The following is a 14,216-nucleotide window of genomic DNA, read 5'->3' as shown; positions in this document are numbered from 1 at the left end:
GCGAAGGAATGAAGACACGTCTCAGAGGGCAGGCTGACAAGGAAACGGTTCATGCACACGAAGTCGCTTGCGTCCCCTGAACGCTTTTTACAGAGGATATTGATAGCGAAGCCTAATGTTTTAGACATCGAGCTTCCTGCTAAAGTTACGAGAGTTGACTCTGGCGCTACGTGGAAGGCTGTCATGGAAATGAATGCTACTACATTTAGTCTTCGTGCTTGTGGCTTCAGATGTTCTTGCGTCATCACTTAGAGAACTTTATCTGCCTCCGCTGGCTTAAGTTAGTGAGCAATTATACTTTACTAACGGCCTACATCTAAAAAGACTGTGCGCTTTGGCAAGAACACTGTAAATTCCCCTTTTATGGCGGAATATTTCGTTGAAAATGATCAACGTGCAAAGTCAAAAACTCGCTTGAATCCAGAAAAACGAAGTTTTCGTATCTTTGACAAAGCGTTCTCATTTCTGGTAACTCTTGGAGCTAATAAGTAGGGAGCTTTAGAAAGACCCGTTTTCCCGTCTGTCTGCGAATGTTAAACATTATTTACGGCGCTGCGAACAAACACCATTGGCGAAGATGGAGGAAGAATACAAAAAACGTGGCGCAAATTTATAGGAATGTTTAGTTTAAACCAAATGTCATGGTCGAAGTAAACACGCGGACATCTAGCATTCCTGTCGTGACGGTCCAGATAGGCCGCGCGCTAAATGGCGATATATTAGAAATTGATAGCTCAGCGAGCAAGGCAGTCCAGCGTTCGCCGCGGGCCAACATAGACGCCACTGGGCAAGTTATATCGCGCATGCGCAGTGACATCTATGCTGACCCGCTGGCTCGCTGAGCTCTAACTTTCTAATAGCACGTGAGCAGCTTACAACTTAGCGTGGCTATTTTTCGCAACCCCTGTTTAAAAGGCCAATTAAAGAGACCCGTCATCATCCGCCTTAGAAATCTGAATCCTTCGAATATTCCGCAAACTGACTTCGTCTTCTTGCGGACAGACTACAACGCACTCGGGGTTGCCGAGGCCCCTTCTCACCTCGGTTCCGCCCGTGCTCTGCTGCCGGATGGCGTAGGCGCACTCGCTGTCGCCGTCGAAGACACCCTTGGGCATGCGGCACACGTGGTCGTAGCTGGTCTTGTTCGCCTGCACCGTGGGGCCGTCGAAGACGCTGGACGGCGTGCCGGCATCCAGCAGCCGTGGGGAGCTCAGGGGCAGAGTGGCCCGGAACACGTCGGCGCCCAGCTGCGCGAGCCACACGCGCACAAGCCGTTGCACAGCGTGTTTCAGCACCCGCCACGGGGCTGCCGCAATGGATTTGGTTTTACGCTGCCAGACCAAAAATAGGCCGCGAGATCAAATCCCGGCCGCGGCGGCCGCATTTCGAGTGGGCGAAATGCAGAAACATCCGTGTATCGCGCATTTGGTGCACGTTAAAGAACCCCACGTGGTCAAAATTTACCTGGAGTACCCCGCTATGGCATCCCTCATAATCGCATCGTGGTTCCCGCAGGTAAAAGCAAAAAAATTGTTTTTAACATGTGTCAGCCTGGAATAATTAGGTGTTGGGACAACACAAAGCGTTTCATCTGCAAAACCGGCCCTTAGGCCAATATCTATAATTATTTGAAGAAAAAGTCATAATTGAAACATGAGTTTTCGGTATACGAACGTCTAATTATCATTTACAATAACAACGCAGCCACAACATAACCGTGCATTCGATTCCAATGAAAGGCTTCGTAATTCTATGAAAAGGTACTTTCTTAACTGAGCACAGTTATTAGAGAGCTTTAGCGTGCCCAGTATATCGGTAAACGCAAGCGGACTGGGCGTTTTACCGGATGAGCGGAGGTTAAAACAGGAATGGCCTGCATGGTGCAGCTACCTGGGCACGAAGAGCTCAACCAGACAATAATAAAGCTAATATTGCAATAAACATGTGGATTCCTCGCCGCTTCCTGTGCAAATTTTCGGGAGCGGCGTAATCGTTGTTGCTGTCTAAAATTTACACCAGCAGCAAAGTTAAATACATTTGGTTACTGCAATGTTAGCTCTGTGTTTGTCAGATTGAGCTCTGCCGACCCAAGTGGCTGCACCGTGCAAGTCTTTCACGTTTGCACCTCCAGTCATCCGGTATAACGCCAAGTTATCTCGCGTTTACCGGAATACCGAACATGGTCAAACTCTCTATTGGTTACTTGGCTTGCTAACCATTTCCTTTCCTAACACTACCGTATTAGACATAATATCACAGACCTGAACTATTAAGTATGCAAGCGTTATGCAAGCGTGAATATACAATAAAAACTACGCAAGTTTTGCAAATCGCGGGTGCTAGACTGTTCTAAGGGTGTTATATCGACATTAAGTCGAACATTAACTTTCTTAGTCAACACGGATTTTCCCGACAGGTAAAAGCTGACGCAGTGCCCTTCGATTGTAGAAAGTAGAGACAATCAGTCTGTATTCATTGCTCAGTCAATGGCTTAAGTAACTGTTATATTTATTCCCTTTAGAACTAGCGGGTGGGGGTTGGGCGTATTACGTAAGAGCACAGTGAACATATCCATTTCGTCTGCTCCTGAAAGGGTTATACACAAGTTATTCAAATTTCATTATGTATCCCGTTCGGGAAAGCAATCATCGTTCACACATGTCCAGTGGTTCCAAAATGAAAGAAATCCGCACGTCGTTTTTTGCATACTCATTTTCTACAACCTACGTCTTGTTCATAATAGCTGTTCCTGTAAATCCTCTGTTACGACATTATTTGTGAAGATAATGTGCAATTAAATTTCAGAAATCTTTCCTATCTGATGCGCACCCTGGCGCGCTCGTTTACGCACCAATGCTGTCAGCTACATATTCAATGGATGGGGAAGTGATCGCGCTATGGTGGGTCTGGCTACTTACGGCAATGGAGTAGACGACCTTCGCTGCCATGAACGGGCTGCCCGTCTCCTTCAAGACGTGGTCCCGAATGGCGAAGTACGAAGCCACCGCGAACTCTCGCCTACCAGAGCAGTCCAGCACTCCCTGAAGAGTAGTGGCAAAACAAGACGTGCGGGCACGAGGATAAATGGCTCCGCATTTTTAGACCCAAACTAGAGCACCCCCAAAAATTGCAAATCCAACGCACATTTTGGAACTAGTGTGAACGGAAACCAAACTGAAGCAAATAAGTTGGATGTTCTTCAAGTTCATCCGATGCGTAAAATTGCTTATATTCATATGCTATTAAGCTATGTGTAATATATTGCAATGTAGTGTTCAGGCACTACAACTTCAACAGATTATGCCAAAACGCGAACACCAAATCAGGTGGATGCACAGGGTCAGACTTTGGTGCATGCGATCTGAAGAGGATGAAGGTGGTCCGTGGTGGTTGTCAGAGGATTCATGTCGACGTTCTTGAGCAAAAGCACGAATGTTCCGTTCACCAGCCCGAATACAAGATCGAGGCCGGAATACAAAAAAGGAAGAAGGCTAAATTAATTTGCCGTGCATTTGGCGCGTTAAGGAAGCCCGTGTTGCGTGAAAAATCCTAATGCCTTGCCGATGCAGTTTCTCTCGTCCACTGTGTCATTTAGGAATGTTACTAAACCTCAAATCTAAATTTTGTTATTGTATCAGCATTCAGCTATCCATGCATCCAATTCGCGTATACCAGACACGTACACATAGCCAGCCCTCGGCGAGATAGACTTTCCCGAGAAGCACTCAATTTCTCGCCAATCCTTTTGTTGCAGGTACGACTCCCACTTCAAGGGGCAAATCAAATTAAATCGCCTCCTCACGACCCACGCAATAAGCCGCGCTTTGTAAGCCTGGGGTGTACGATGTGCGACATTCGCTTTGACAGAAAATGGTCGGTGTTCGCCAGGTCCCCAGGGCAAATATCCGCAAGCTTAAGCAATGCGACCACAGCAAGGCTGTTAAAGCTTGTAAACCTAAACTTAAACCTTGGCTTGTAAACCTATACCTGTTCCTTTGAGAACTCATCTGATATTTTCTCACATGACGCTGTACCGCGGCAGAACAAAAGGGCGCTGTAAACGAACAAGCCCATCATATTATCATGCTCACTGCGCAGTTTCTCGTCTAATTGCCAATACTAAGAAGCACAGGTTTCGGTAAGGAAACGTAGTGCAATTCACTATTAAGTGAAACTCATTAGCGTGGAGCACGTGCAAATTTTTTCATGTCTCAAGTATAAAATCCCAACAGACGACTTGTAGCTGATGGTGCTGGTTCCTTCCTTACACACCTGTGCAAGGCGTTCGCATTGATTTAGCCGGAACTTACAGCAAAAGCGTCATCACAGCGTGCACTGCATGTTAGAGCGTCCTCTTGAGCAATGAAACACAATGTGCCCCTCTGACCCCGCATGTAGACTCAGTGAGGAGAGTTTTCCACTTTCACCTGTTTCGGAGTTGCACTGAGCAAGTCTTGTTCCTAATAACGAGGTAATCGTGCTCACGCGTGGTCGTTCTTTACCTCCAAAGCATTTTCCGGAGTAAATGAATTCGCATAAAAGAAATGGCTGTGGCTTAGCTAAGGTTAAGCCCAGGATGCGAAGCATACTATTTTAGTTGTTGAACCACTGTTTAGCCTGGTGAACTGCTGTTGCTTGGCTATATTTGGTTCGGCTAGACGAAGAAACAACTCATGCAGGCGAGCGCACGAGCTGAGACCCGGGTATGTAGCTGCGCGGCCGCAAGCGAGCGCACAAGTTGAGCCTCCGCTTTTGCAGCTGTTATGACGTCATATGGTAGCTACGCGGCCGCGCGCGGCGCAGCAAAAAAGAGCGTGGTTGTGCGGCTAGTATGCTTCGCATAAAAATTATGCAGAAGCCATCGACGAAGGATTGCCAATGTAAGCGAATAGCCCGAATGAACGAGCAAACGAACGAAAGAATGAATGTTTTCCTCGACGTGTCCGACTATCGACCAACCCCGAAAACGGAAGAAAGCGCCAGTGAAAGCTTTTCGCTTGCAAAGCATTCGCATTGTATTCAGTTCTGAAACAGCAATTTTAAGCAGTGTACCTTTCGACGAAGCGTGTGCGTCGTGACGATGACATAGTCCATGTAGCGCGTCAGGCTGATGAGCCAGAACTTGCGCACCAGCTCCAGCACTGGCGGCACCGTGAGGATCAGGCTCATGTTCCTCATGTACAACGCCTCGACAAAGGCGCGGAAATAGGCTGGTGTGAACTCCTGGTCGCAGGCGCCACCTGGACGGTCCCAGTGGATATTCACGCCCTGTAGGGGACACCCAAACAATAGGCGCAAAAGATAATCAAATCAGGGTTTCTAGTATTCACTGTTTCTTTCATTATAAGCACACACGCAAAATGTTCCGGCAGCACGACGGTCACACTTTTTCTGCCTCCAGGGCACACAGGCGATATCTCATCTCACTGAATGTTATGCCTCTTGGCTCGCATAGGCATCCAAGTGCAAACATGAGATTTGTGCGAGCTACTTCCTCCAGAACGCAGTACGTACTAGATGGCACTTAATCAAGGACTCGGCAAATACCTTTGGAAGATATGTTCGCAAACTGCAGTAAAGACGGCCACTCACGGTCCTGGTACGATGCCGTCCTAAGCGAAGAGCTGAAGAACGCGGCAAAGTGCAACACCAGTGGGATTTCTTGAACTCGCTCTCCAATGGAGTAGGCTCCTATGAAAAGGACCTTTCACCTAATGTTTCCAAACCGTAGAAACTGCACTAGGCGATCTGTTTTACGCGAGGGCACCAAATTTTTGATGCGAGAGGATTACTTGACTCATTGTGCGACGCTGTAGTCATTACGAAGCCGTGGAAGAAAAACGGCACACAAATTACGTCATCCTCATCTAACTTAGTGGCCACGGTGACAATTTCATCATCTCCCCCCCCCCTCCCGCCACCATCAACCCAACTGCTACCGCTCCGTAGCCGAACGCGCCAATCACTGCGCCACCCTTGCAGTGCGCCGCCGTTGCAACAGGCGACCGTGATGAATATCTTCGAATATGTGCACGCGGTCGGGCTCTGCCGGGCGGGCGATTCACTAAATGACAGAGAGAACGGATGCGGAGCAAGCACGGCGAGCTGAAGCCGCTTGCTCTATCTCTGGTGTTGTCGCGGAGCCGCAGACGCCGTCGCCGAAACTTATGGACGACGACAACGACAAATAAGATGACACGCGCTTCTTGTACCCATCGGACGACGACTACGACATCCCCTCTGCGTATGAGGTGGAGTTCGCCAACGAACCCCATGGAAAAATACAGTATGAGCACCATCGTGCTGCTCGGCAAATACTGTCATCGCTCGGCATTTAGGTGTCGTCATGCTGAAAAGTGCTGTCACCGAAAAAGAAGCTTATCGCAATGTGCATGAAACAGTACTTTAATGAGAACTTCGCAATTAAAACAGCTGAGAGATCGCAATATGGCCGGTTTGTCGTCTTCCGTTGTTGCAACCTCCTAAACAGCAACGTTACAGTTGGAAACATAACGTAGCAGCACTAGATTCGGCAACACTTCGCTGCAACACTAAACTCAGCGACATAACTAAGCGGTACAGTGAGCGACAAGTAGTGCACTCGCACTTACACATGGTCAGAATTGCTTAGGTGCCCCCAGTTTTCTCATTCAACTCATTCTTTACCTACCACTCCGCTTTTTTTTTCTCTTTTTGAAAGCACAAGTTATGGGTATGAAAACATACGGTAACAACAGACTCCAGCATCAGCTGAGGCGTCGCTGGATGTTTGGCGAACTTGCATAGAAGGTCTAAATTCTGGCTTTTTGTGCTTCCGGGCAAAATGGCAAGGCTCGCACTTTTGCTTTTGGCCAGGAAGGACGAACATTGGAGCCTATAACGTAAAACTGTTCCAAACTGTTCTTATTCCAATCTCTTGACGTCAAACTTACCTAACCACCGACGCAAACATCGGCGGCGACCCTCAGCGTTCTGAACAACCCAATCAGACCCCCTTCTCGTCTCCAGGAGATCACATTTGATTGCTTTCAAAACGAATAACATTGCCTACATTAAGCGGTTTTTCTTATCTAATTAGCCGACAAGAGGCGAGGAGCACGCTCAAGTGGTCAGGAATTCGATGGGGTGAGCCAGCGCAGTGAAAGTAGACAAACGGATGAGGAGGGTAGTGCCGGCGTCTGCGATGGGTCCGGTTCCCCTTACTAGATTGTGATGGCTGGTCAAAAACCGCGCCGGCGTGCAACTTAAGGTTAAGAATGCCGCTGAAGCGGTTCCTCAGAAATGACGAGTAACCAGGGCGATGTCGGGTACGTGCCCGGTCTCGATAACGTTATGCTGCAACTCAAAAAGCTTTATTATACGCAAATAAATCCATGCTCCTACGGCAGGTGCGAGTAGCCAGTGCCTGAACGATCGGCGGGTCGCCATCATCTATTCCTTTCGGAAAGGGTCAGTCTCTGGCTATTCAGAGAAAAATTCCGTTTTTGTTTTTCGGCATAATAATGTACTTTTAACGCCTACACCTCATTTTGACGCGGTGAGTATACGCGGTCTTGTGACGTTGCGTGACAGACAAGCGAAGTGGACACAGCCCAAAACTTTCTGACCAATAGCAGAGGGTTAATGGCGAAAACTCGTCGAATCAGATAATTATTTTTCTTTTGCTTGGTCTATTCATGCATAATCAGTGCGTACACGTCTTATAAAATCCATGGGGAGCTACCACAGTTTTCAGGACGTTGCGTGATAGACAGGCGAAGTGTGGGCGGCCCGGAAATTTCTTACCCAAGCGTCGTAGTCTGATTGCAGAATTGGAAAAGAAAAGTTTGGAATAGCTTTATTTTCTTGCTCTAGAAAAATCAGTTGTACTTTATGACAAGAAAAAGATCAGGCATACCGATCTTCTCGGGATGTTAATTATGAATAATGCAATAGCTTTGCGATATTCATCGCTAATGCATTAATCCGATAAACTCATACAAAGTGCAATTATTAGAAGCGAAAGAAAGCTTGAAGACACCAGCGCAAAGATCAGAAATGCCTGTGAATGCACCATCATTCCTGAGAAACTCCCAGAATTTTACCAGGTAATTTTAGTTGGGAACTCCACGTAACCACCAATACAGAGCAGAGGATTCACTCACGTCGAAATAATTACTGGTGCTGTGCAGCTCCATGACGACGCGGTCGCGGAGTTCGTGTTTCGCCAGCGCCTCCACAAAGTTTGGCGAATCGTCGGGCACCCCGCCCAGAGTGAGGTGAAGTCGGAGCTGCTCGCCGCGATGTGTGCGCGTCTGTCTCAGCCGCGCGAGATCCCCGAAGAACTCCTTGTCAATATGGCCACGCTTGCAGTTGATTTTAAAAGGGTTTGCAGCGTTCACGTACAGAGCGTAGAAAATCACCTCCGAGCAGTACGTTGTGGGCAGCAGCTCCACAATGTACGGACGCCTTGGAGAGAAGTACCTGCGCAGGAAACATTGGACACACTCGCTAGCCCTGCTTAAGAGGATGGTCCAAGATAGTCGTTTCGCGCCCAGGACTCGCTTTAAAAGTTTTGCAACAACCCTCCATTTTCGGGAACACGCGTACCTCCACGCGCTCCTTTGCAAGAAGTGGTCATTATTGTTACAATCTCACTTCCATGTCGACAAGTTCGTCGGAAGGAAACATGAACCTATGCGAACCCAAGCACACACAAGCAAGTGGTAATGGAGTTGTCTATTGCACGTGGCTCCACTTCGTGCAATTCGAAAGTATCAAGAGCAAATCACACCGACTTGCCGATGAGGATGATAGGCACGCCATGCATTGTGTATTTTGCCGTCGCGCCGTTTCAAAGAACGTAGAGAAAAATTAAGGCTACCTGAAGCACATCTTCGACAGCTTGGTAAAGTTTCACAATGAGCAAATGTAGCGGGGATCGGCACCATTTCAGGCGAACGTGCACAAACCTGGTGTCGATGACGCAGAGCAGCTTCCGGTACTGCGTTCTGCTGCTTTCTTTGTACGGAACATAGGAGGTGTCCACTACCGATACAGCTGGTAGTGGATCCGGGTATGCAATTTTTTCGCAAGTCGTGACCCGGCCGGCGAGGTCATCGTACAGTTCTTCCTGCAATTCGTGGAAATACATGAACAAATGATTCTCTATAACGGTATAAGTTAACCCTAATAAAACCATGCCGTATAACGTCCCCGCGCATTAACCGGCATACTAGTGACACCATTCTAGCGAGTGACTACGGGTTAAAATACACTACCTTGAGTTCTTTAACCCAGATCCAAGACAACGTGTGCGAGTGTTCATTGTACTGCGTCCCTATCAGAGTTCCGCTACCGCAAGCGAGAATGGAAAACCACGACTACGCGCTCCACATTACAATGCGGGACTCCCTCCGACAAAGAGGCACGCAAGACACGAACGGACGTGTGTAAGCTACGCCGAGTTTAAATCAGTTAAAAAGGTATGCAAACAAGCCTAATAGCGATACGGGAGTAGTTCGTGCGCAGTTGCACAGTTGCGCATGCGTCCCACTTCAATAGAATTGAATTTTCGCTCCATGTTGTACACGTACGGCTGAGATAGACATTGGGCGCAATAACTTAAAACTATTCCAACTTTTCTATTCCAATTCTGCAATCAGCCCTCCACGACCACCCTTTGGACCACACTCACTTCGCCTGTCTGTCACGCGACGTCACGAAAACCACGATAGCTCCTCATGTGATATGACGCGTACGCACTAGTTATGCATGGTTGGACCGAACAAAAGAAAAATAGCTATTTCTCATTCGACTTCTTTTCACCATTAGAACTCGGCTATTGGTCAAAAGTTTTCTGGCTGCACACACTTCACCGGCCTGTCACGCGACGTCACAAGACCGCGAAAACTCCCCGCGTCAAAGTGACGTTTACGCGTTAAAGACGCATTAATGTGCCGAACACAACTGAATTTTCTTCTCAATAGCCGCAGGCTGCCCCATTCCAAAAGGAATAAGAAATGGCTGCCGCCGATCGCTCAGTCATTGACTACTGGCACCTGCCGGAGAGCATGGGTTTATTTGCGAATAATAAATTTTTTGCGCGGCCGTGTAACGTTTTCGAGCGCTTTCGACACTTTTGCGATTTCGTTCTGCGAACTCTTCTTTGCTGAGGATCCGTTTTAGCATCATTCTTGAGCTTCCATTGCATGCCGCCGCGATTTTCGACTGGCCACCGCAAGCTAAGTTGGGGAAAGGGGACGAATCGCAGACACCGGCACCACCCTCTTCATCCGGTTATCGATTTTCAGTGCAGTGGCTCGGCCCCATCGAATCCCTCTCCACTTTAGCGTGCTCCTCGCCTCTTGTCAGCGAATTAGATAAGACAACCAAGTTAGTGTTGGCAATGTTATTCGTTTTTCAAGCAAACAAAAGCGACCTCCTATGAACAAGGAGAGCGTTTGATTGGTGAGTTCAGACAACCCTGCGGGTCCCCACCCGATGCTTGCGTCGGCGGTTGCGAAAATTTGACGTCAGGAGACCGGAATCAAAACATATTGGAATAGTCATTCACTCAGTCATTTGTTCGTTCATTTATTCATTCTTCGACATTTTGACTGCCTCTCATTCATTCACTCGCTCACTCATTCATTCATTCATTCACTCGCTCATTCATTCATTCATTCATTCATTCATTCATTCATTCATTCATTCATTCATTCATTCATTCATTCAATCATTCATGCATTCCTTGAAATCATCGTTAAATACCAATCCAGAACAAAGAATGGTCTTTACTAAATGTTAATCTGTGGATGGCGAACAGTCAAACATTTCAATATGAGCTGTGCACACTTGGTGAGGACAATCTCTTCTAAGACCACTTCAAGACCAAATGACCTTGTCGTGCGTCATGCCAATCCAACTTTTACCGGCAAGTTTCAGATCTAATCATTCAGACGAATACTCTAACACCTACAACTGTGTATGCCGTTCCACATGATGTCTTAAAACCGCCTACCATATCGCATGTCCGATAAACAGATAACTATACCAACTTATGGGAGTTCCCTCCGTTAATCTTGTCTCATGCGCTATTACTAGATTTAGCTATAAGAAGTACAAACGAGCCTACGCTAGCACTGTTTTGTAAAATATTACCCACCCCATGCGATTGCTGATCCAACTTGCAGTCAGGTCACCAGCGAAAACATATTACATATAGTCATGCGACAATAACTGGCCCACATATTTACCACGGTGTGCGGTCATTTACAGGGCCCTCTGGTGAGCTCAGGAACATCTACAGATGAATGAAAATAGTTTAGAGGGAATACTGCACCAATAACCAAGTCATATGTTGAAGCAAGATGGCGAGCTTGGACAAGTGGGTTAGGATTCATTGAACCACAGTGTCGTCGTTTATCTTTCAGCTTGTCCTTGTTTTTTGCGGTTTCAAAAGTTCCCATGAATTAACATGTCGCTACTGGCAGCAGCATACCGCCATCATTGCATGCTACCATTTTACCATTCTACAACCATTACCGCTATTCCTTGCATTCCATCATTCTGTAATCATTTCATTCTGTCGGTACTAACCCCACAGGTAGCCATTGGCACGTTAACAATTAAAGGCTTGATATATGTTTAAGAAAGTGCAACGAGCGATAGAACGAAAAAAATATGCTAGGTGTAACGTTCAGAGGAACGTAGTCGTGTGGATAGGAGAACAAGAAGAGGAAGCCGACTTTCTACTAGAATATCGGCTTCCTCATTAGGACTGGCATTAGGACTAAAAGGTGGAGGTGGCCAACGTAGTGCAGATAACAAATTTTGCATTACTGCTAACGAAAAGATGCCTTGGAGAATGGAAGCGTTGTTGAGGACGGCAAAGAACTAGATGGCGTAATTAAGACATTTGCAGACATACAACAATCTCAGGTGTCGTAAGGGGGGTTAATTGCTGATCGTTGCTGGGAGAGGTCTTAGTCTTGGTAGTGCTATAAAAAGAGGATGAAGATGATGATTATGATTATAGTGTAGCCACTCACACTAACCGGCAGACTTGCCTTCATCGACATAAAGAGTAGCCGGTAGTCAATAGCACGCTGTTTACGGGAATTAGTGTAAGTGAACAAAGTAACATAAAGAGCGTGAAGTACTACACACGGACCGTGTTATTACGAAACGGGATATAACGAAGTAAATTAAATTCCCCTTGAAGTAGCCATAGAGATCCACGTACTTATAACCTCATCTCAACGAAGTGAAATTGTCCTGCCAATGGATATAACGAACTAGATTCCGTCGAAAACAATAATACCCGACCATTTCGCGCCGAGTACATCGCCTTCGGCGGGGTTCTGAACTCGTTGGTCACGGCAGTTCAACAAACATTGGAGGGCGCTTAAGCTTCGCCTTCAAGAGTGGAACGCGATAGCGTTATCGCAGCCCGTTCGCACCGCCCCCTCATTCGATCGGCATGCTCTTGAGCCACACATTCCATATACAACACTTCTAAGTCCACAACACAACTTTTTTCTAATTATTTGTTCCAGGAGCACCATGCAGACGCATGACTCCTTGCCAGCAGCACGGCACACATCGCAGGGGACGCTTTCCCACCAGACGCGCTATGGCGCAGCGATCACGTCAGATGCGTCCGGCATCGGACGCTGCACCTAGGAATCGCGCTGTGAGCGGAAAGAGGAGCCGCGTCGCCTAAACACAAGGGTTCCAGTGACGCACGCTGGCTGTTGGAAGGGGAGAGAGCGAGAAAACTTATTAAACTCAAGGGTATTGGGGCATCCTCGCACCGGTCCCCGCACGGCCCCAATGCGCTCAAACGAGAGCAAGGGGAAAAGCGGGCGAGTTGCATGCCACCTGTCGGGGCAGGGCCGTACATCGCGAAGAGGGGGGTCTTTTTTGTTCGTCGCAAGATGGCTCTCCGTGTGCGCCAAGCGCAGAAGAAATGTTGCGGTAACGTACTTCGCTACTCGTTTAACTTCGACTTCTGTAATTTGCATGCTCATAATTACCGATATACACCACAGAACAACTTTCTAGTGCACGTTTTTAAGGCAACACCGCATTCACTAGAGGCGCTTTTGTCCCGCTTGAACCATCGAACTCATGGCTGAGTGGCAGTGCCTCCGTCTCACACTCCGGGGACCCTGTTTCGATTCCCTCCCAGCCCACCTTGCAAGTTGTTTTTATTTGTGAATTGCCTTCCGGGATTTTTCGCTCACGGCCAACGCCGACAAAACCGGCTTTTCTGCGACACGAGCTCCTTAATGCTGTCACGTTAAAATTAAAATCGAGTAAGTCGTCGAGCCGGTCTTCCTAGCCGCGACGCCTAGCTGCGCACATGCGCACAAGCTGGAGCTCCCTATCTTACTTCGCTGCTGACATCTCCCTCTTGTGCGCGAATGGATGCGCGAGCCGCGCGGCGCTGCGCTGCTACGAGCGGCGGTGCTAAATGTTGTGCAATCACTTCTACTGCGCGGGTTGCGGCGCAGGCAGGCATCATCTGGGCGTGGCCTCCGAAATCGTGCCGGCGCAATCTCAGGGGTCACATGCAAGCCTGCGCTAGTCGCACTATGGTTGCGCACGGCGGTGAGAAAGATCCGTGCATTCAGTTCCCTATTTCTGTATAGCACGCAGCGCAGGAGGCCGCAGCTGGACCTGGCCTCAGATACCTCCTCGGCGCCGTCTCGGGGTTCACTCCGAGGCCGTGCGCTCACTTCTCCCTCTCGCAGCTGAGCGTGGCCTCCGAGATTGCAATGGCAGCAGAGCTATCTCGGAAGCTCCGAGCCGGACGAACCAAGCAGGCGCCGCGAAGTTCGCTTGCCATCTCTATCACACACCAAAGCGCTGTGTTGTGCGTCACATGCTGCTCGGGAGCGACGAGCCAAGTGGAAAACGGGCGCGAAAGGCCATCACAATGGAACAAAAGGCACTTATCTAAATGGCATCTCAAAACGTGCTAATTAGCGGTTTGCACATGCCGAAACTTCTTTTGTTGTTTTATTCAAACTTCATCGCATCAGTGCCCGTGAAACGGTTCCGCGGGCCGCAATGTCTTCGTCTGTGTTTACGATTATGAACACCTTTGGGCGTAAATTGCAGTAAATTGCAATTATGGATTTAACAAAGTAGTTTTGGCTCCCCCGCTTCTCTCTTTTTTTCGTTATAACAAGGTTCGAGTGTATACAAGTACTTTGCAAATAGCCCGG

General features: G+C 48.0%; 1 protein-coding gene across 2 annotated transcripts in view; it reads right to left on the bottom strand.

The window, feature by feature from the left end:
* LOC135904420 (mucin-5AC-like) overlaps window positions 1-14,216 on the bottom strand; it is a 35,888-nt gene that overhangs the window by 416 nt on the left and 21,256 nt on the right. For both annotated transcript variants that reach the window (XM_065435218.2, XM_065435219.1), the window contains 5 exons: window positions 8,952-9,112; window positions 8,145-8,463; window positions 5,053-5,268; window positions 2,919-3,041; window positions 1,041-1,247 (listed from right to left, as the gene is read on the bottom strand). In XM_065435218.2, coding sequence (XP_065291290.1) covers window positions 1,041-1,247; window positions 2,919-3,041; window positions 5,053-5,268; window positions 8,145-8,463; window positions 8,952-9,112 — 1,026 coding nt within the window. The remainder of the gene's footprint in view (window positions 1-1,040; window positions 1,248-2,918; window positions 3,042-5,052; window positions 5,269-8,144; window positions 8,464-8,951; window positions 9,113-14,216) is intronic.

The sequence above is a fragment of the Dermacentor albipictus genome, chromosome 7 (assembly GCF_038994185.2).
Source record: "Dermacentor albipictus isolate Rhodes 1998 colony chromosome 7, USDA_Dalb.pri_finalv2, whole genome shotgun sequence".
In the NCBI taxonomy this organism is placed as follows: domain Eukaryota; kingdom Metazoa; phylum Arthropoda; class Arachnida; order Ixodida; family Ixodidae; genus Dermacentor; species Dermacentor albipictus.
The sequence above is the reverse complement of the archived record's forward strand: the minus strand, read 5'-3'. Positions and strand labels throughout refer to the sequence as shown.